The sequence below is a fragment of the Chelonoidis abingdonii genome, chromosome 1 (genome assembly GCF_003597395.2).
Source record: "Chelonoidis abingdonii isolate Lonesome George chromosome 1, CheloAbing_2.0, whole genome shotgun sequence".
Lineage (NCBI taxonomy): Eukaryota > Metazoa > Chordata > Testudines > Testudinidae > Chelonoidis > Chelonoidis abingdonii.
Window position 1 is genome coordinate 370,032,476 of NC_133769.1, and position 22,629 is coordinate 370,055,104.

General features: G+C 47.0%; 1 protein-coding gene and 1 pseudogene across 1 annotated transcript; both read left to right on the plus strand.

Annotated features, from left to right (window-relative positions):
- The first annotated feature begins 1,655 nt into the window (after window positions 1-1,655).
- Window positions 1,656-2,660, plus strand: LOC142047108 (olfactory receptor 52P1-like; annotated as a pseudogene).
- Window positions 2,661-10,328: 7,668 nt separating this feature from the next.
- LOC116836877 (olfactory receptor 52E2-like) lies at window positions 10,329-11,267 on the plus strand. Its single transcript, XM_032800850.1, has one exon. The coding sequence runs from the start codon at window positions 10,329-10,331 to the stop codon at window positions 11,265-11,267; it is 939 nt and encodes a 312-aa protein (XP_032656741.1).
- The last annotated feature ends 11,362 nt before the right edge of the window (window positions 11,268-22,629 follow it).

Genomic DNA, 22,629 nt, shown 5'->3' on the forward strand with positions numbered 1-22,629 from the left:
AAACAAACAAACAAACAAACAAACAAACAAACAAACAAACAAACAAATGGCAATGGCTGTTGAAAATAGCAATTCCAGTCCTAATAACCACTGAGAAGCATTTCTTGCTCCATTTTATCCTACTTTTTCTACGGCAAGTTACAGTGGATCAGTATATTTGATTTGGGAGAAATGAAGTACCAGCTGCCCAAACTGAGCTTGAGCACTCCTGAATTTTGAGGTGTTCAAATCTGGAAGGCAGGTGCTGGGGAGAGGGGGAGGGCTGTGGCTCCACAGGGGAGCATGGCAGCATGTATGCAGCAGCGTGTCTGGCTCCGCACAGCATCAGACACGCTCATCTGAGTGGCACGGTAAGGGGGCTGAGGGGTTAGAGAAGGGTAGGCGGTTCCAGGGGGGGCAGTCAAGGGACAGGGAGCAGGGGGGGTTGGATGGGGTGTAGGGTTGAGGGGGGGCAGATGGGTCAGAGGTTCGGGGGGCAGGCAGGGGACAGGCTGTGGTTGGATAGGCAAAAGAGTCCCAGGGTTTGTCAGGGGACAGGTAGGAGGTGGGGTTCTATGGGGGAAGTTGGGAGAGGTTTCAGGAGGGGCAGTCAGGGACAAGGAGAAGGGAGGTTTAGATAGGGGGTGGAGTTCCAAGGGGCAGTTAGAGGCAGAGGTCCTGGGAGGGGACAATCAGAGGACAAGGAGCTGCGGCGCTTAGATAGGCAGTGGGGTCCTGGGGCCGGGAGGGGGCAATCAGGGGACAAGGAGCTGTGGCGCTCAGATAGGGAGTGGGGTTCTGGGGGACAGCTAGGGGCAGGAGTCCCGGGATTGGGCTATCAGGGGACAAGGACCAGCGGCACTTAGGTGGGAGGTAGGGTGCTGGAGGGCAGTTAGGGGCAGGGGTCCCGAGATGGGGTGATCAGGGAGCATGGGGGGTTGGATGAGGCGGAGGCTCGGGGGGGCAGTCAGGGGACAGGCAGTGGTTGGATAGACATGGAAGTCCCAGGGATTTGTCAGGGGACAGGTAGGGGTTTGGGTCCTAGCAGGGAAGTTGGGGGGGTGTCTCAGAAGGGGGCAGTTAGGGACAAGGAGAAGGGAGGCTTAGATAGGGGGTGGGGTCCCAAGGGGAAGTAAGGGGCAGGGGACCTGAGAGGGGGCAATCAGGGGACAGGGAGCAGGGGAGTTGAATGGGTTGGAGGTTCTATGGGGGGCAGTTGGAGGGAGTGAATGGTGGCAGGGTGGGGCTACCCTCCCTCTCTGTTGAGCGTCCTAGTTTTTGAATGTTAAAATGTGGTACCCTCCCCTTCACAGTGCAGCCCGCCATTCACTGCAGGCTGCACCATGAGGTCTCTGCTACCTCACTTCCTCCCCATTCTTTTCCTGTATGTGAGCAGGCTGAAGAACTCTGGACTCCATCTGTAATTTTCCCACAAACTAGTCTTGAAACTAAGTTTTGAATCAAAGGGTTCCCGCTAGATGCTAAGGTTATATAAAGCAGGAAATGACATTGTTGGTGGCTCTTGACTCTCCACTCAAGAAGACTCCTAGAATGTTAATAGCTAGAAAATATTTACTGTACTGATTGTTATAAAGCATGTAACTCCCTCACTGTGCTTCTCTCTCTTTACAGGCACCTTGAGCATTTCTAAGTCATATTGACGCATCAACCACCTCATGGGAGCTTTCAACTTCACCCCCTCTGACCCTTCAACGTTCATCCTAATGGGAATCCCCGGCCTGGAGGCTGTCTATATCTGGATTTCCATCCCTTTCTCTACGTTCTACATTATCAGCCTGTTGGGAAATTTCACGCTTCTGTGTGTTGTAGGTAAGGAGCAGACCCTGCACAAGCCAATGTACCTGCTGCTCTGCATGCTGGCACTCACAGACATCGCCACACCTACCTTTGTCGTGCCAAAGGCACTAGGCATATTTTGGTTCAATTTGAAAGGCATTACTATGGCTGGCTGTCTCAGTCAGATGTTCTTCCTTCACATGGTTTCTGTTATACACTCAGCCACCCTCGTGACAATGGCCTTCGATCGTTACGTTGCCATATGTATTCCTCTGAGATATGCCACCATCCTCACCAATGCACAAATAGCTAAGTTTGGGCTTGTAGGTTTGTTAAGAGCTGTTCTCTTCATTCTTCCCCTTCCCCTGCTTATGAGTCAGCAGCCATTCTGTGCCAACCGCATTATCCCTCATACGCAATGTGAGTACATAGCTTTGTTCAAGATGGCATGTGGGGACATTACAGTAACCAGGATATTTGGCTTGGTGCTAATGATCGTAATCAATGGGTTTGACCTGATGCTCATTGCCCTGTCCTACGGTCTGATCATCAGGGCTGTCCTCAGAATGTCCTCTAAGAATGCCCACCAGAAAGCCCTCAACACTTGCACAACCCACATCTGTGTGATGCTGACAATATTACACCCGCTACATCTTCTCCAATCTCACATAAGCCGATTTGTCAAAGGTGTCGCTCCATGTTTCACATCATCTTGGGCCGAACCTCTATCTCCTCATCCCTCCCATGCTCAACCCATCATTTATGAATCAGAACCAAAAGAGCTTCGTGACAAAGTAGCCAAATACATCTGCTGCAGAAGGGTGATGGCTGGGCAACGACTTGAAACCTGTGTACAAGAGGGGGAAAGCATATCTACTCGTTAATCAAGGGTGCACTGTCCCAATTGTTGAGCTCAGTATTGTTGGAGTTCACAGTATGAAAGTTCCTCCACACAATAGGCTTATCACTCCATCACTAAGCACAGGCTCTTTCCAATGGTGAGTACCTCTCCCTGACCATCAATTTGACACTCTTTAATGTCATCCATCAGTCCTCCAATCCCCACACACCCTGTAACTATCAGCCTTCCACTCTAAGGCTAGTTACACTAGCGACAGGTAAGTGAACCTAACTCTACACAACTCCATACTACGTGAATACGGTAGCTGTGCAGTGTGAATGTACCTAGGTCAACTTAATGCTGGCTCTACACTGTGGGAGGGGGCTAAGGAGAGTTGAACAGGATAAAACCTGCCATTGACTTACTCTACTCTTCTCTTACTAGACTCCGCTAAATCCACTGCCGATGGATCGATATCAGAGCATCGATCCTAAGCCGTAGCGTAGACCAGCCTGAGACTATCATAAGATACTGTAGCATTCTGAGGCAATGTTAGTTTTACATTATTCTCACTGTGTAGCCCATGGGTTCTTTGTCAGTTGTTAGAAATAGAAGCCTACACTTTCAAAGAACCAAAGAGAAAAGAAAAAATCAGCCGTGCTGAAGTTCTTTATCATATGTACAGTGATTCGGTGAGGGGCAAATGTAGCTTGATTATTCTATTTTGAAATCCATCCAAACCTGGAGGACATACTCTAAAGTTTCAACTGGAAAGTTTCCTATACAGTAAAACTGCTGTGGGAATGGAGGACATTCTACTAGAAGCTTGCTGCTGAAAGCTTGTGAAACTGTGTGTTTTTGAGAAAACTGGACTGCCGGTAATTTAAACTACTACAGCACCTTTGAATAAAATTTAACTTCCTTACCATCCCAGAGAGGCTGATTGTGATATCCCTGTGCCCACAAAGCAGCGGTTCTGTGTTTTATGAACCTTTCCCATTTTTTGTCATGTCTCATTGTGAGGGCTCTTTGATCAGATGACCCCCTTGGAAGCTGCCACAATTGATGATCCAGGGTTTCTTTGCCCTGACTTCTCTCGTGAACAGTTTGTGACTCAGGACATCTTTCTGTTGAGCCAGATACACCGTCTGCTGATATGCAGACGGTGTGTCTGGCTCACAAGATCAGCGTCTAGGGTCAAATTCACCATGCTAATTACTTGCCGCAAGAACTGCACTTGCCTGCCCTGCTGTATCCTGTTTTAAAACCAAGCCCAACTCCCAATGAGGACTCCAGCACCCTGTCTTAAATGAGCCAGACAAATCTGTTCGCCCTGCTCCAACACAGAGCGTCCAATTTCACATATCTGAATTACTTGTCACGCTGCTAGCTAGCCTGAAAAGGCGCAGTGTTTCTGCTTTAAAACTCTGCCAAAGCCAATGAGGTCTACAGATAAATTGTTTTAACACTCTTATTAAATAGGTAAACTCATTGTTCGCCCTCTATAACAAAGACAGCGTCCTGCCTAAATTCACAACTTCTGCGATCAGCAAGGGGGCAGCTACAGAAGTGTCCAAATAAATCCGTTATAACCCAGTATATGTTTTAAGCTATATAAAGCTTAATAGGTAACTCAAATTGTTCGCCCTCCCTATAACACGATGAGAAGTTATGCACAGACTGCTTGCACCCCCCCTCTCCCCCCGTATTAATACACGTACTCTGGTTTAATTAATAAGTAAAAAGTGATTTATTAAATACAGAAAGTAGGATTTAAGTGGTTTCAAAGCAGTAACAGACAGAACAAGTGAATTAGCAAGTAAAATAAAATAAACACGACGAGTCTATGTCTAATACAGTCAATAAACTGGATACAGATAAAGACTCACCCCAGAGATGTTTCAATACGTTTCTTTCAACAGACTAGACGCCTTCCTCGGAGTCTGGGCACAAATCCTTTCCCTGGTTACAGCCCTTGGTCCAGCTCAGGTGGTAGCCAGGGGATTCCTACATGTTGGCTTCTCTCTCTCTTTGTTCTGTCCACCATTAATATATCTTTTGCATAAGGCAGGAATCCCTTGTCCCTCTGGGTCCTCTGGGGTGGAGAGACACCCTTCAGGCTGCTTTGCGGAGCCCTTGGGCATTTGCAGGGAGCTGGTAGGAAGTGACCCCATGTAGGCAGCAAGTATAACAGGCCAGGGGAGGCTAAACCTCCCTAGGCTGTGCAGCCCCCAACCTGCCTTTGAGAGAGAGGACGCCGGGGGTGTGGTGTCCTGGCCTGCGCTCCACCCCCGATGTCCCCTCCTGCTATTTCCCCATGGCCCCACCCACACGGCACCTTCTCTTGTCCCTGCTCCGCCTTTCCGCTGAGGCCCCTTTGCTTCTCGCTGAATCCTTCACTGAGTCCTTCTCTCCTCCACTCTCCTTTCCCCATGGCTCTTTGCCCACCACCTGTTCAGTCCCTCCTCTCCTACAGACCAGCCTCCCCTCTCCCAAGACCCCTACCACCTACCATTTTCCAGTGAAAACTGAACCACATTTAAAAGTGGGCCCTGGACTCCTGCCACTCCATGTTCCAGCCCCTTTAGCTAAGTTATTCCAGCAGCAGCAGCTGGCATAACAGCAGGAGGAGTCACACAGCTGGGCCAGGTATAGAAAAAGAAAGTCAAGGCAAGTGTGGGCCCCTTACTGAATGAAGTAGGCAACCTAGTGAGAGAGGATGTAGAAAAAGATAATGTACTCAAGCTTTTTTTTCCCTCTGTCTTCACAAACAAGGTGAGGTCCAAGACTGCTGCACTGGGCAGCAAAGCATGGGGTGGAGGCGATCAACCCTCTGTGGAGAAAGAAGTGATTCGGGACTTTTTAAAAGAGCTGGATGAACATATGTCCATGGGGCAGGATGTGCTGCATCCAAGGATGCTAAGAGAGTTGGCGGATGTGATTGCAGAGCCATTGGCCATTATCTTTGAAAAGTCATGGTAATTGATGGAGGTCCCGGATGATTGGAAAAAACTTATGTAGTGCCCATCTTTAAAAAAGGGAAGAAATAGGATTTAGGGAACCACAGGCCACTCAGCTTCAACTCAGTCCCTGGAAAAATGATGGAGCAGGTCCTCAGGGAATCAATTCTGAAGCACTTAGAGGAGAGGAAAGTGATCAGGAACAATCAACATGGATTCAGCAAGAGCAAGTCATGCCTGACTAACCTAATTACATTCTATGAGGAGATAACTGGCTCTGTGGATAAGGAGAAAACAATGGCTGTGTCATTCCTTGAATTTAACAAAGCTTTTGATATGGTCTCCCACAGTATTCTTGCCAGCAAGATAAGGAAGAATGGGCTGGATGAATGGGCTATAAGGTGGACAGAAAACTGGCTAGATCGTTGGGCTCAACAGGTAATTAATTATCAATAGCTCCATGTCTAGTTGGCAGTTGATTTCAAGCAGGGTGCCCCAAGTGCTGGCCCAGGGGTCGGTTTTGTTCAATATCTTCATTAATGATGTAGAGGATGGTGTGGACTGCACCCTCAGCAAGTTTGCAAATGACACTAAACTGGTAGGAGCCATAGATACATTGGAGAGTAGGGAGAGGATACAGAGGGACCTAAACAAATTAGAGAATTAGGTCAAAAGAAATCTGATGAGGTTCAACAAGGATAAGTGCAGAGTCCATGTACTGTTACAGACTAGGAAACAAAAGACTAGGCAGCAGTTCTGCAGAAAAGGAGCTAGGGGTTACAGTGGATGAGAGCTGAATATGAGTCAAAAGTGTGCCCTTGTTGCCAAGAAGGCTAACTACATTTTGGGTTGTATGAGTAGGGGCATTGCCAGCAGATTGAGTGACGTGATTATTCCCTATATTTGACATTGGTGAGGCCTCATCTGGAGTACTGTGTCCAATTTTGGGCCCCACACTACAAGAAAGATGTGGAAAACTTGGAAAGAGTCCAGTGAAGGGCTACAAAAATGATTAGGGAGCTGGAGTATGACTTATGAAGAGATGCTGAGGGAAATGGAATTGTTTAGTCTCCAGAAGAGAAGAATGATGGGGGATTTGATAGCTGCTTTCAACTACCTGAAAGGGAGTTCCAAAGAAGATGGAGCTCGGCTGTTCTCAGTGGTACCAGCTGGCAGAACAAGGAGCAATGATCTCAAATTGCTTTGGGGGAGGTTTAAATTGGATATTAGTAAAAACTTTTTCACTAGAAGAGTGGTGAAGCATTGGATTGGGTTAGTTAAGGAGGTGTTGGAATCTCCTTCCTTGCAGATTTTTACGATCAGGCTTGACAAAACCCTGGCTGGGATGATTTAGTGGGAACTGGTCCTGCTTTGATCAGGGAGTTGGACAAGATGACCCCCTGAGGTCCCTTCCAACCCTGATATTCTATGATTCTTCATGTTAGGGAGGACATTGAAAAACACAAAATCTTTTAGGACCAGTGAAATAAATGATTGCATTGGTCACTGCTGACATGTGTGACCAGCAGCAGAAGCACTCTACTTCCAACAAAGACCGCAACAATGAAATATTGCCTTTTAGATACTAACAATAACAAACAAATTCAACTCAAAATATGGGCATAGACTACAGTCTTTGAATGGAAATAGAAATAAATAATGTAATAATGTTATTGTTGTTTTCACACTACATATATTTTGAGTTCCTTTTGGGTTATTCACCATTTTTCTTTGAAACACCTGCCACGTCTCATTGCAAATGTGAGCTGATAGCTTCATAGAAGATTAGAAAGAGTCACCATCCTTCATGGTTGTTTGCCTTCTCAGAGGGTCCTTGTAATGCCTTAATCAGGGGCCAACCTACCATGTCCAAATCTAGAGGTTAACATGTCATGTTAATATCAATTATCTCATCTCTGAAACCTTAACCCTTGGCTGAACTTATGAGTTCCATGTTCTGTGGTGTACCCTGCAGTTACGAGTCTGTTCCAGAACTAGGGTAAACATATTCAGTTATTTGTTCCATTCCCTATTCAGCTCCCCAAAGTCAAGAGGGGTAAGCGGTAGGCCATTTATCTATGCCAAAGATTACAAGCATTTCTACTAACTTGATCTAGTTAATAATATAAGATACATACCAGTAGGTTCCTTATGAATTACTATTATGAATAACATGTACAGGCATTCAGCATAAACAAACCCCAAGAAAATAATATAATCAATCAAACCAGTGGGAAAAAACCCCACACATTCTGCAATACAGCAAGCTGGCAAGTTGGCCTTATGGGCTACAGCTCCCCACATACTTTAGGGAACCTGGACAACTGTTGGGTTGGGTTTTAGTGACGTTTAAAGAAATATGTAACTTGTCAAATCGTCACATAAATGTTAAGATCTGAAATGTATAACTTTGGAGACACATTCTTTCTTCATAAGGTGAATGTAACATCACTGCAGAAGATGGCTTCCTAGAGACTGGTATCGTATAAAGGCTATTTCCTTTTCTGTTTTATTATGGAGTTAGAGCAGTAAACCTGACATTCTTTAGTGGGCCTCTTGGACCCATTTCAGAACAAATGAAAGCTTGGTCAAGGAACTGACTAAACAGTTGATCAACAACTAGTGTGAATCACTCCTTCCTCTCAGATTCAGTGTTTAGACACAATGAAGGCACCCACAGAAGTAATTCTCCTGAGCTAAAATGCTACTAAATTTTGTGAACCTTCAGCATTATAGAGATAAATGGAAAACTTTAGTTTTGTTTTTCTCATTGTGCTGCAAAAAAAGATTCTGGACATGATAAATTGGAGCTGTTTCAAAACTGCTACAATCCAGAGACACAGACCTATACAAAGCAGCAGAATTATTTCCCAAAGAGCAGGAGAGAAAAAGAGAGACAGACGATCGACATGTATCTCACCAATGAGCTCCCTGAGAATCTGTCAACAGCCTATACATAATGGATGCTATGATTTTACAAGGGATGTCACAGGGCTGGCTCTAGAATTTTGCACCCAAGCAAAAAAATTGGCTGCCCCCATCTAACCCTGACTCCTACGCACTCCTGCTGCCGCAGCCCTGGGCTTTCACCCCACAACTTCTTGCCACCTCACCGAGCTTCCCGCACCCCTGCCCGCTTGCCCTGACCTGTGTCACTGATACTCCAGGGAGGTCATCAGCCAGGAATTTTGATGTGACAGGACACAGACAGGAATGATTCAAACGTTACAGAGCGAGTAAAGTGGAACAATTTTCAGCTTGTGTTGACTGGAGGATATCTGATCACTATTTACAGGACTGTCCCAGAATGAGGAAAAGTTGAGTGCCATTTTTATACTTTTGTTCCACTCTTTCTTCTATAGAGATTTGCCATGCGAATCACTGTCTTCCTTTTAAACAAAACAAACACAAACACAACAACAAACAACAAACAAATGGCAATGGCTTGTTTGAAAATAGCAATTCATTCCTAGTACACTTGAGAGCATTTTTGCTCCAGTTTATCTACTTTTTCTACGGCAAGTCAGTGATCAGTACATTTGATTTGGAGATGAATAACAGCTGCCAAGAGAAATGAAGTACCAGCTGCCCAAACTGAGCTTGAGCACTCCTGAATTTTGAGGTGTTCAAATTTGGAAGGCGGGTGCTGGGGAGAGGGGGAGGGCTGTGGCTCCACAGGGGAGCATGGCAGCATGTATGCAGCAGCGTGTCTGGCTCCGCGCAGCGCCAGACACGCTGGTCTGAGTGGCACGGTAAGGGATTTGGGGGGTTTGTCAGGGGACAGGTATGGGGTGGGGTCCTGGGGGGAAGTTGGGGGAGGTTTCAGGAGGGGCAGTCAGGGACAAGAAGAGGGGAGGTTTAGATAGCGGGTGGAGTCCCAAGGGCCAGTTAGAGGCAGAGGTCCCAGGAGGGGACAATCAAGGGACAAGGAGCTGCGGCTCTTAGGGGGTGTGGTGCTGGGGGGCAGTTAGAGACAGGGGTCCCAAGATGGGTTGATCAGGGAGCATGGGGTGTTGGATGAGGCGGAGGCTCGAGGGGGCAGTCAGGGGACAGGCAGAGGTTGGATAGGCATGGGAGTCCCAGGAGTTTGTCAGGGGACAGGTAAGGGGTTGGGTCCTAGCGGGGAAGTTGAGGGGGTGTCTCAGAAGGGGACAGTTGGGGACAAGGAGAAGGGAGGGTTAGATAGGGGGTGGGGTCCCAAGGGGATGTTAGGGGCAGGGGTTCTGGGAGGGGGCAATCAGGGGACAGGGAGCGGTGGAGTTGAATGGGTTGGGGTTTCTGTGGGGGGCAGTTGGAGGGATTGAATGGTGGCAGGGTGGGGCTACCCTCCCTCTCTGTTGAGCATCCTAGTTTTTGAATGTTAAAATGTGGTACCCTCCCGTTCAGAGGGCAGCTCGCCATTCACTGCAGGCTGCACCATGAGGTCTCTGCTACCTCACTTCCTCCCCATTCTTTTTCTGTATGTGAGCAGGCCGAAGAACTCTGGACTCCTTCTGTAATTTTCCCACAAACTAGTCTTGAAACTAAGTTTTGAAACAAAGAGTTCCCGCCAGATGCTAAAGTTATATAAAGCAGGAAGTGACATTGTTGGTGGCTCTTCACTCCCCACTCAAGAAGACTCCTAGAATGTTAATAGCTAGAAAATATTTACCGTACTATTTGATATAAAGCGTGTAACCCCCTTGTTGTGCATCTCTCCCTTTACAGGCACCTTGAGCATTTCTGAGTCATATTGAAGCATCAGACACCTTATGTCAGCTTTCAACTTCACCCCCTCTGACCCTTCAACGTTCATCCTAATGGGAATCCCCGGCCTGGAAGCTTTTCACATCTGGATTTCCATCCCTTTCTCTACATTCTACATTATCAGCCTGTTGGGAAATTTCACACTTCTGTCTGTTGTAGCTAAGGACCAGACCCTGCATAAGCCAATGTACCTGCTGCTCTGCATGCTGGCGCTCACAGACATCGCCACACCTACCTTCGTCGTGCCAAAGGCACTAGGCATATTTTGGTTCAATTTGAAAGGCATTACTATGGCTGGCTGCCTCACCCAGATGTTCTTCCTTCACATGGTTTCTGTTATGCACTCAGCCACCCTCGTGACAATGGCCTTCGATCGCTATGTTGCCATATGTAACCCTCTGAGATATGCTACCATCCTCACCAATGCACAAATAGCTAAGCTCGGGCTTATATGTTTGATAAGAGCTGTTCTCTTCATTCTGCCCCTAACCCTGTTCCTGAGCAGGCAGCCATTCTGTGCCAACCACATTATCCCCCACACGCAATGCGAGTACACAGCTTTGTTCAAGATGGCGTGTGGGGACATTACAGTAACCAGGATATATGGCTTGGTGCTAATGTTTGTAGTTATGGGGTTTGACCTGACGCTCATTGCCCTGTCCTACGGTCAGATCATCAGGGCCATCCTCAGAATTACCTCTAAGAGAGCTCACCAGAAAGCTCTCAACACTTGCACAACCCACATCTGTGTGATGCTGACATATTATACCCCTAGCTTCTTCTCCAATCTCACATACCGGTTTGGTCAAGGCATCGCTCCCCATGTTCACATCATCTTGGCTGACCTCTATCTCCTCATCCCTCCGATGCTCAACCCTATCATTTATGGAATCAGAACCAAAGAGCTTAGTGACAAAGTAGGTAAATACACCTGCGGAAAGTGATCACCTGCGGCCACTGACTTGAAATCAGTGTTACAAGCGGGGGGAAGCATATCTTCTCGTTAATCAAAGTTGCCCTGTCCCAATTTGGTTGAGCTCAGCATTGTGGAAGTTCACAGTCTGAGAACCTCCTCCCAACCAATATCTAATCACTTCATCACCAAGCATGGCTTTTCCGTGCAGGCCCGCCCAGAAGGGAGGTCAAGTGAGGCAATTTGTCCCAGGCCTTGGACCCCACAGGGGCCCCCACAAGAGTTTTTCGGGGCCCCTGGAGCAGGTTCCTTCACTCACGGGTCCCAGACCCCCGGGGCTTCTGATCCCAGTCTTCGACGGCTGGGGGTCCTTCCACTCCGGGGAGGAACGATCCACCGCTGCCAAATTCCCGCTGAAGCGACCCGCTGCCGAAATGCAGCCAGGTCTTCGGTGGTAGTTCGGCGGTGGGGGGCCCTTCCGTTTCGGGACCTGCCGCCGAAGTGCCCTGAAGACCCGCAGCAGGAGCCCCCCACTGCCAAATTACCACCAAAGACCGGGCTGCACTTCAGCGGTGGGTCCCGCTTCGTGACTCTAAGACTGTGTTTACACTAGCACGGCAAGTGAACTTACTCTATGCAACTCCAGCTACGTAAATCAGGTAGCTGGAGTCGATGTACTTTGGGTCAAGTTACTGCGAGGTCCACACTGTGGGAGGGAGCGTAGGTGTCGAAAGGAGAAAATCTCCTGTTGACTTATCTTAATCTTCTTTTTACTAGACCCGCTAAATTAACTGCTGGTGGATCGATCTCAGAGCATCTATCCCAGCTGAGTGAAGACCTGCTCTGAGACTACCATAAGATATTATAGCATTTTGAGGCAAAGTAGTTTTCCATTAGTCCCTGTGAGGCCATGGTTCTTGTCAGTTTTACAAACAGAAGCTACACTTTCAGGTAACCAAAGAGAAAAAGAAAGAATCAGCAATGTTGAAGTTCTTTGTCATATGTACAGTGATTCGGTGAGCAAAATGTACCTGATTTTTCTACATCGAATCCATCACAAAATCTGGAGGATAAACCTAATGTTTCAAATGGAAAGACATTATACAGGAAAACTGCTGTAGGAATTGACATTCTACTAGAGCTTACTGGTGAGAGTTGTGAAATCGAGTGTTTTTGAGAATCGGACTGTGGTATTTAACTACTACAGCACCTTTGAGTAAAAATAACTTATTGCTTTGCGCAGCTGATTTTGGAGTGAAACAGACTATGAACTTCCCTTGCGTCGCAGAGAGGGCTCTTTGTGATATCCCCGTGCCCACAGAGCGAGGTGTCTTGCTTTCATGAACCTTTCCCATTTTTGCTCTTTGTTCTTGTGAGGCTTAGATCACAGAACCCCCTTTGGAAGCTGCCAGTTCATGTGTCAAGACTACTTCTGCCCCTGATTTCCTGACCTGGCAGCTCAGGACTCTAGCACCCTGTCTTGTTGAGCCAGACAAACCCGCCTGCTTCAACCCAGACTCCAATTCACAGTCTGAGTTACTTGCCCCACCCTGAAAGCAGCTAACAGAAGTGTTCTTGTCTTTAACACTCAGATGCTCAGCTCCCAATGGGGTCTAAAGCCAGATAAATCCGTTTTACCCTGTATAAAGCTTATAAAGGGTAAACTCAAATTGTTCACCCTCTGTAACACTGATAGAGAGATATGCACAGCTGTCCCCTCCCCTGCCCCGGTATTAATACCTACTCTGGCTTAATTAATAAGTAAAATTGATTTTATTAAATACAGAAGGTAGGATTTAAGTGGTTTCAAGCAGTAACAGACAGAACAAAGTGAATTACCAAGCAAAATAAAATAAAACACGCAAGTCTAAGCCTAGTACAGTAAGAAAACTGGATACAGATAAGATCTCACCCCCAGAGATGTTTCAATACGTTTCTTTCACAGACTAGACGCCTTCCTCCTCTGGGCACAATCCTTTCCCCTGGTACAGCCCTTGGTCCAGCTCAGGTGGTAGCCAGGGGATTCCTCATGTTGGCTCCTCTCCTCTCTTTGTTCTGTTCCACCCATTAATATATCTTTTGCATAAGGCAGGAATCCTTTGTCCCTCTGGGTTCCTCTGGGGTGAGCAGACACCCTTCAGGCTGCTTTGCGGAGCCCTTGGGACATTTGCAGGGAGGTGGTAGGAAGTGACCCATGTAGGCAGCTAGTATAACAGGCCAGGGGAGGCTAAACCTCCCTAGGCTGTGCAGCCCCCGACCTGCCTTTGAGAGAGGGGACGCCGGGGGTGTGGTGTCCTGGCCTGCGCTCCACCCCCGATGTCCCCTCCTGCTATTTCCCTATGGCCTCACCCACACGGCACCTTCTCTTCTCTCTGATCCGCCTCACCGCTGAGGCCCCCTTTGCTTCTTGCTGAATCCTTCACTGAGTGCCTCCTCTCCTCCACTCTCCTTTCCCCATGGCCTTTTGCCCACCGCCTTTTCAGTCCCTCCTCGCCTACAGACAAACCTCCCCTCTCCCAAGACCCCTACCATCTACCATTTTCCAGTGAAAACTGAACCATATTTAAAAGTGGGCCCTGGACTCCTGGAACTCCATGTTCCAGCCCCTTTAGTTGAGTTCTTCCAGCATCAGCAGGTATAACAGCAGGAGGAGTCACACAGCTGGGCCAGGTATAGAAGAAGGTCAAAGTAAGTCAAGGAAAGTGTGGGCCCCTTACTGAATGGGGAAGGCAACCTAGTGAGAGAGGATGTGGAAAAAGCTAATGTACTCACGGCTTCTTTTGCCTCTGTCTTCACAAACAAGCTCAGGTTTCAGACTGCTGCACTGGGCAGCAAAGCATGGGGAAGAGGTGACCAGCCCTCTGTGGAGAAAGAAGTGATTCAGGACTATTTAGGAAAGCTGGATAAGCACAAGTCCATGGGGCTGGATGTGCTGCATCTGAGGATGCTAAGGGAGTTGGCGGATGTGATTGCACAGCCATTGGCCATTATCTTTGAAAACTCATGGTGATCGGGGGAGGTCCCGAATGACTGGAAAAAGGTTAATGAAGAGTCCATCTTTAAAAAAGGGAAGAAGGAGGATCCAGGGAACTACAGACCAGTCAGCCTCACCTCAGTCCCTGGAAAAATCATGGAGCAGGTTCTCAAGGAATAAGTTCTGAAGCACTTAGAGGAGAGTAAACTGATCAGGAACAGTCAGCATGGATTCACCAAGCGCAAGTCATGCCTGACTAACCTAATTGCCTTCTGTGATGAGATAACTGGCTCTGTGGATGATGGGAAAACAGTGCCTGTGTTATTCCTTGATTTTGGCAAAGCTTTTGATATGGTATCCCACGGTATTCTTGCCAGCAAGTTAAGGAAGTATGGGCTGGATGAATGGGCTATAAGGTGGATAGAAAGACGGCTAGATCATTGGGCTCAATGGGTAGTGATCAATGGCTCCATGTCTAGTTGGCAGTCAGTTTCAAGCGGATTGCCCCAAGGGCTGGCCCTGGGGTTGGTTTTGTTCAATATCTTCATTAATGATGTAGAGGGTGGTATGGACTGTGTCGTAACCCTAAACCTTTGCTCAAGTCATTGGCTGGGCCAATTGCCGATCAAAGCAAAGCCGTGCCCAAATAAGGCAAGAGCTGTATAAGCCAGGGCCGTATGCAGTAATGTAAGTGTATTGTGAACAAACGAGTAGTATGCCGGGTGCCGCCCCTGTGAGCCATATATAGATATGCAAGCCTGTCTCGGACAAAGAAGCAGTGTGCCGAGTGCAGCCTCTGCTGACATAAGGGGCTCCAGCTTGGAACCTGGAAGGCGAAGGAGCTAGGAACCAATCCAATGCTGTCATACAAAGGAAAACCAATCCGAAATTGACACAAGTAAAAGCCCCCAGACAAAATTGTAGCCTGTGCAAAATCAGTAGGAGTCCCCGCGTGTCAGCTGGGAGGCCTGATCACCCTCTTAGCCAGGGAACCCCTCCGTTTTTACTGGCTCGTGTCATGTGTTGTCATATAAACAAAACCACATCCCCTAATTTGCTATGTGCTTGATGTCTATACTGCTGGTCAGTTACATCTGGAGTGTGGTATACGTATTTTGTAACTTCTGCAGGCATCCTGCTTTTGCTAATTCACCCCCGGCTCTACCCTCCTCTTCTGTTTTCTGCCTGCAATTTCACTCTGTGTATGAGGGAAACGGTTAGTTTTGCTTTTACAGTCCGGTTTTTTTTTTTTTTTTTTTTGCCTTGCTTCCCCTTTTTGTATGAAAAAGTGCATAGTTTAAGTAGATAAGAGTTATAATTAAGAAGTTGCTTTCCCTGGCCCAAATTGTAACCTCTTCCCATCACTAAAATAAACACAGCCATTTGGCTTTAAATTCAATTTTATTGTGTCTCATTGTTCCTCCCCCATTAAAACACTACTTGAACCTTACGTGTCGCAGACATGGAGTCACGAACAGGATTGGGGGAGGAAAACTGCTCTCCACCACTGACTCATGTTAATTGTCCGTGGCGAACCAAGGCCACCAACAAGACCCGCGACGACGAGTTTATCCATTTCCAGCATCATGTTTTGCTCGATCGGGGGCACTCTGATGGAAATAGCTGGAATTGCATTATTGGGGTCGGCTACTCGAGCCAGACCTATACTGCTAGCCTATCTATCGGTGCCCCATGCTGTCTTTTAACATGTCACGTGGGCCTCCAGCTAACCCCCATGGAGGCCAGTTATCAGCCAACCTGCATCAAGTCTGGGGAAGCTGGTGCTGGCACAGATCCACCGCTCTTGTGGAAAGATGCCCAAAAGGTTTTGAAAGCAGCCGGTGGAACCTGCCCACCCACCATTAACCCCCCAAGGTTCCCAAGCGGGGGCCCCGCACATGAGCTCGTAATTCAACTCATTCAGGAATTAGAAAGTGGAAAAATATCTAAAAAACTTCGTCCTGACCAGTATAAACCAGAAACCGTTGCCAGTGCCTATCATAAAATTCTGGTCTGGTCCTGGATAAATTACCTGTATTCATGGGAGCCTTAACTTCCACCACACGAGAAATAGCTGAGGCCCCTAAAGTCCCCGATATACCCCAGCCACAGCCTGAAACCCCTGAATCCTCCCTCATTAAAACACTACTCGAACCATACATGTTGCAGACAGACAGCACCCTCAGCAAGTTTGCAGATGACACTAAACTGGGAGGAGTGGTAGATACACTGGAGAGTAGGGAGAGGATACAGAGGGACCTAAACAAATTAGAGGATTGTGCCAAAAGAAACCTGATGAAATTCAACAAGGAGAAGTGCAGAGTTCTGCACTTTGGACAGAAGAATCCCATTTACTGTTACAGACTAGGGACCGAATGGCTAGGAAGCAGTTCGTCAGAAAAGGACCTACGGGTTACAGTGGACTAGATGCTGGATATGAGTCAACAGTGTGCCGTTGTTGCCAAGAAGGCTAACGGCATTTTGAGGTGTATGAGTAGGGGCATTGCCAGCAGATTGAGGGACGTGATCATTCCCCTCTATTCAACATTGGTGTGGCCTCATCTGGAGTACTGTGTCCAGTTTTGGGCCCCACACTACAAGAAGGATGTGGAAAAATTGGAAAGAGTCCAGCGAAGGGAAACAAAAATGATTAAGGGGCTGGAGCACATGACTTATGAGGAGAAGCTGAGAGAACTGGGATTGTTTAGTCTACAGAAGAGAAGAATGAGGGGGGATTTGATAGCTGCTTTCAAGTACCTGAAAGGGGGGTCCAAAGAGGATGGATCTAGGCTGTTCTCAGTGGTACCAGATGACAGAACAAGGAGCAATGGTCTAAAGTTGCAGTGGGGTAGTGTAGAGGTGCGGACTCACCCCTTCATCGCCTCCTGTTGGATACTTCCGGGAATTAGCTCATTCCACCTCTGGAGCACCCCTGCAGGTTGGTGATCCACCTGTCCTCTGGCACCTATGTCCCTCCTTGGACCTGGTGCCCTTTTACATGGGGTGCTGCCCCCTGGCAGTAACCCCTTTCTCTCAGGATCTCCCCTCTTCAGTGAACCCCCACCACTATCCCCAACTCACCTCAGTATCAGGCTACTGCCAGTCATCATCTAGCCCCACACCCTGGGGCAGACTGCAGCCTACTCATCACTGGCAAGGTTAAGTTTGAACCTGCTGCCTTGGCCTACCCCTGGGTTGCCTTCGGCAACCCCTAGTATCTCTTTGCCTTCTGCTAGTCCACAGCCTGGGGCTTTCCAGACTGGAGCTCCCCAGATCCTCTGCCTTTCCCCAGCCCTGCTCCACTAAGGTATTCCAGTGTAGCTCCCTGCAGCCAGGCCCATCTCCCTCTACAGGCAGAGGGAGACTTTCTGGGCTTCTGGCTTCTCTGCCTTTATAGGGCTAGCTGGGTCTGTTTGGGACATGCCTCTAGTTGCAGCCACTTCCCCCAATCAGTGTGCAGCCACAAACCCCTCCTAGGCCTGTTTTTAACTCTTCAGGGCAGGAGTGGGGGAGTCCACCCTGCTACAGGGAGGTTTAAATTCGATATTAGGAAAAACTTTTTCACTAGGAGGGTGAGGAAGCACTGGAATGTGTTAAACCTAGGGAAGTGGTGGAGTATCCCTCCTTGCAGCTTTTTAAGATCAGGCTTGACAAAGCCCTGGCTGGGTCGATTTAGTGGAAACTGGTCCTGCTTTGAGCAGCGGGTTGGACTAGATGACCTCCTGAGGTCCCTTCCAACCCTCATATTCTATGATTCTTGTGGGAATGACCTCGGGCCCACAGGCCTGGATGCCTTATTAATTGAGGCATTTTGTTCTTGTCTGCAAGCTGGGCACACCCTGCTTCTAATCACAGGAACTTGGTCTCCCTCCATCCTCCCCTGCACTTCCCCACCAGACTGCCGCGTTTGCAGCTGGCGGTGCTTTTGTAATTTGCTATGCTGCTAAGCTCGTGATGGAAGATTTTTGCAGAAAACAATGATTTGTACTGTGCAATTGCGCATGTGTTTTTTAGAGAATAAAGGAGGAAGGTGAGCTCAGTAAAAGCAGCTTTTTCGCCTCCTCAGTTATCCTGCAACTTGGTGTCAAGTCTTCCTTCAGATTCTATGATTCTTCATGTTAGGGAGGACATGAAAAAACACAAAATCTTGTATGAGCAGTGGAAGAAATGATCGCACTGGTCACTGCCGACGTGTATGACCAGCAGCACAAGTACTCTACTTCTTACGAAGAAAGCAACAATGAAATGTTGCCTTTTAGAGACTAACAATAACCAACTAATTCATCTCAAAATATAGACATTGACTACAGCCTTTGAATGGAATTAGAAATAAATAATATAATTATGTTATTGTTGTTTTCACACTCCACATATTTTGGGCTCCTTTTGGGTTATTCACCATTTTTCTGTGAAACACCTGCCATGCCACAATCAGGATACTAGCAGGGCCGGCTTTAGGAAGTGCGGGGCCCAATTCAAACATTTTCGACGGGGTACCGGCAGAGATGACTAAAAAAAAAAAGTAAAAAAAAAAGCCTTTCATTTCTTAGCAACTGGTTCCCTATGAAAAGTTCTGATTTAAGGAATGTGCCACAGCATGTATTTTTTGCACTGATAGTGTTATCATATGTCCGTATTTTCCTACGGACGGCGATTTAAGAACCAAAAAGCCTGACATGTGCGGGAAAATACAGATGTATGTTAACCCTACCTAAAGTTCTTTTTAAAAAAGATGAGCCTGAACTAGAAATGAGTTCCCTGGGGATGTGCTAGGGTGTCTCGATTTTATAGGGAGAGTCCCAATTTTGGGTTTTTTTTCTTATATACGAGCCTATTACTCTCCACTTCCATCCCAATTTATTCACACTCGCTGTCTGGTCACCCTAGGGTGCGTACATGTGTGGGTCTTAGCTGCTCCCTGCCCCCCTCATTGAAACAGGTGTGCAGGTTACTGACCTGGGAACTGCAGGGCACCAGTGGACATGGGTCTGGCTGGAGGCAGGGCAGGGGCTGACTGGAGGTAGGGTCTGGCTTCAGGCAGGACAAGGGGTATGGGGCAGGCTTGAGACAGGGGGTGGAGGTGAGCTGGCTAGCTTCAGGCAGGGCAACAGGGAGTACAGCAGGGGTTGGCAGGTCTGGAGACAGAGGAGTGCGGGAATGGCTGGCTTTAGGCAGCGAGGTGCAGCAGAGGTTGGCTGGAGACAGGGCAGGGGGTGCAGGGCTGGTGCGGGCTGGGGTGTGTGTGGGGCTGGCTGGCTTTGGGCAGAGCCACGGGGGTGCAGCAGGACTTGGCTGGAGACGGGGCAGGGGTGCAGGCATGCAGGTTTTTATTTTGAATTTGATTATCGTTTCATAGCTTTGCTGCTAATATGAAGACACTCCTGCTGAGGCTTGTACTTTTTTTTTTTAATGTAATCTATAGTAGGTATCTAACACTGTCATTTGTTATTTGATGTATAGATGAATATATTGATTAAAAAAACTTTGGTTCAATAAATACCTTGCAAAGGTGAGCTGATAGCTTGATAGAAGATTAGAAAGAGTCACGATCCTTCATGGCTGTTTGCCTTCTCAGAGGGTCCTTGTACTGCCTTAACCACGTACCAACTTACTATGTCCAAATCTAGAGATTAACATGTTCTGACAGATATTCATAAATATTAATATCAATTATCTCATCCCCAACAGTCCGCGCAGCTGCTTGAAGGGGGTGTTGTCAACTCTCGTGATGGTAGTTGCGGGTTCTGGCAAGCCAGGGTAAAGGATTAATTTCAATAAATAGATAAGGAAGAATCAGGGACCATACCAGGTGCAGGGGTCAGCCTGGGATGAGATTAAAAAGGAAATGGAGGAAGTGTTAGGGGACCCAGAGAGATGAGGGGTGGCTGAGGAGCCCACCCTCCTTTGGTATATGGATAGAGGAAGAAGGTTCCTGCCCATGGGGACTGGATGCCTTCCAGGGAAAGAAGGCACTTCAGTCCACTTGTGAGAGGTTTGAAGTAAGGGCAGCATTGTGGGAAGCTGCCAGTAATCTTTCAAGTTTGGTGCTGTTTCAGCAGGGGTTGCTGAAGTGTTCTAAATTAGTTAGAGTGGTTAAAAATTATTTAGCACAATAGGGTATAGAGTCAGAAGCAGAGTTAACAGACTAGTTTTAGAGAAAGGAGCACACTTCTCAGTTTAAGGCTGCCTAACTACATCTTAGCTGAAGGCCTTAGCCTGTCAGAGTAAGAGAAGGCCATTCCACAGATAGTGATCTTTGATTCTTTCTTTTATACCTCTATAACAAGCCAAGTGATAAGAAAACACCTTATATGATGATGGGGATGGGTCTGTTCCAGAACTAGGGTAAACATATTCAGTTATTTGTTCCATTCCCTATTCAGCTCCCTAAAGTCAAGAGGGGTAACCGGTAGGCCATTTACCTATGCCAAAGGTTACAAGCACTTCTACTAACTAGTTCTACTTAATCATACAAGATACAGGCCTGTAGGTTCCTTGCACTATGGCCAAATATTATGAATAACTATTAGGAATAACATATACTGGAATTCAGCATAAACAAACCCCAAGAAAATAATATAATCTATCAAACCAGTGGAAAAAACCCCACACATTACGTAATACAGCAAGCTGGCAAGTTGGCCTTATGGGCTACAGCTCCCCACATATTTTAGGGAACCTGGACAACTGTTGGGTTGGGTTTTAGTGACATTTAAAGAAATAAGTAACTTGTCAAATCATCATATAAATGATAAAATCTGAAATGTGTAACTTTGGAGACACATTCTTTCTTCATAAGGTGAATGTAACATCACTGCACAAGATGGCTTCCTAGAGACTGGTATCGTATAAAGGCTATTTCCTTTACTGTTTTATTATGGGGTTAAAGCAGTAAACCTGACATTCTTTAGTGGGCCTCTTGGACCCATTTCAGAACAAATGAAAGCTTGGTCAAGCAATTGACTACACAATTGATCAACAACTAGTGTGAATCACTCCTTCCTCTCAGATTAAGTATTTAGACACAATAAAGCCACCCACAGAAATGATTCCCCATGAGATAAAATGCCACAGAATTTTATGAACCTTCAGCATTATAGAAATAAATGGAAAACTTTAGTTTTGTTTTTCTCATTTTGCTCCAAAAAAAGATTCTGGACATGGTAAATGCAGTTTCAAAACTGCTACAATCCAGAGACACAGACCTATACAAAGCAGCAGAATTATTTCCCAAAGCCACTAAACTCGTAGCTACATTTCAAATGCAGTTCAAAGAAGCCAAATGTTGATCAAGTAAATTATCAGAAAAATGGGTCAGACAAATCAAGTCTGAAGAGAAGTGCTTGAGAAGGGCAAAAAGGCAGGGGAGTAGCTTGTTTTGTGGCAGATGATGGAGGAGATCAGAGCTGATACTGGATTCTCCAGGGAAGAATCTCCTCCTGAGCAAGTGTACAAAGGTCGCTCCCTGAGGGTATGGCTACATTACCTGCTGTACCGGCGGTTAGTGATCGATCTATTGGGGATCGATGTATCTCATCTCTTCTAGATGTGATACCTCAATTTCCAAACATGCTCCCTGTCGACGCCAGAACTCCACCAGGTTGAGAGGTGGAAGCTGAGTTGACGGGGGAGTGGTGGCCATCGATTCCATGCCATGAAGAGGCGAAGTAATTCGATCTAAGGTACATCGACTTCAGCTACACTACTGTCCTGTAGCAGTCTGGGAGCTGAGCTTGTTTGTGAAGACAGAGGCAAAAAAAGCGTTCAGTACATTAGCTTTTTCCACATCCTCTGTCACTAGGTTGCCTCCCTCGTTCAGTAAGGGGCCTACACTTTTCTTGACTTTCTTCTTCTTGCTAACATACGTGAAAAAACCCTTCCTGTTACTCTTAACATCTCTTGCTAGCTGCAACTCCAAGTGTGATTTGGCCTTCCTGATTTCACTCCTGCATGTCTGATCAATATCTTTATACTCCTCCCTGTCCAATCTTCCACTTCTTGTAAGCTTCTTTTTTGCGTTTAAGATCAGCAAGGATTTCACTGTTAAGTCAAGCTGGCTGTCTGTCATATTTATTATTCCTCCTACACAATAGGATGTTTTTTTCCTGAAACTTCAATAAGGATTCTTTAAAATACAGCCAGCTCTCCTGGAATCCTTTCCCCTCATGTTATTTTCCCAGGGGATCCTGCCCATCAGCTCCCTGAGGGAGCCAAAGTCTGCTTTTCTGAAGTCCAGGGTCTGTATCCTGTTGCTCTCCTTTCTTCCTTGTGTCAGGATCCTGAACTCGACCATCTCATGGTCACTGCCTCCCAGCTTCCCGTCCACTTCCCCTACTAACTCTTCTCTGTTTGTCAGCAGTAGGTCAAGAGGAGCTCTGCCCCTAGCTGGTTCCTCCAGCACTTGGACCAGGAAATTGTA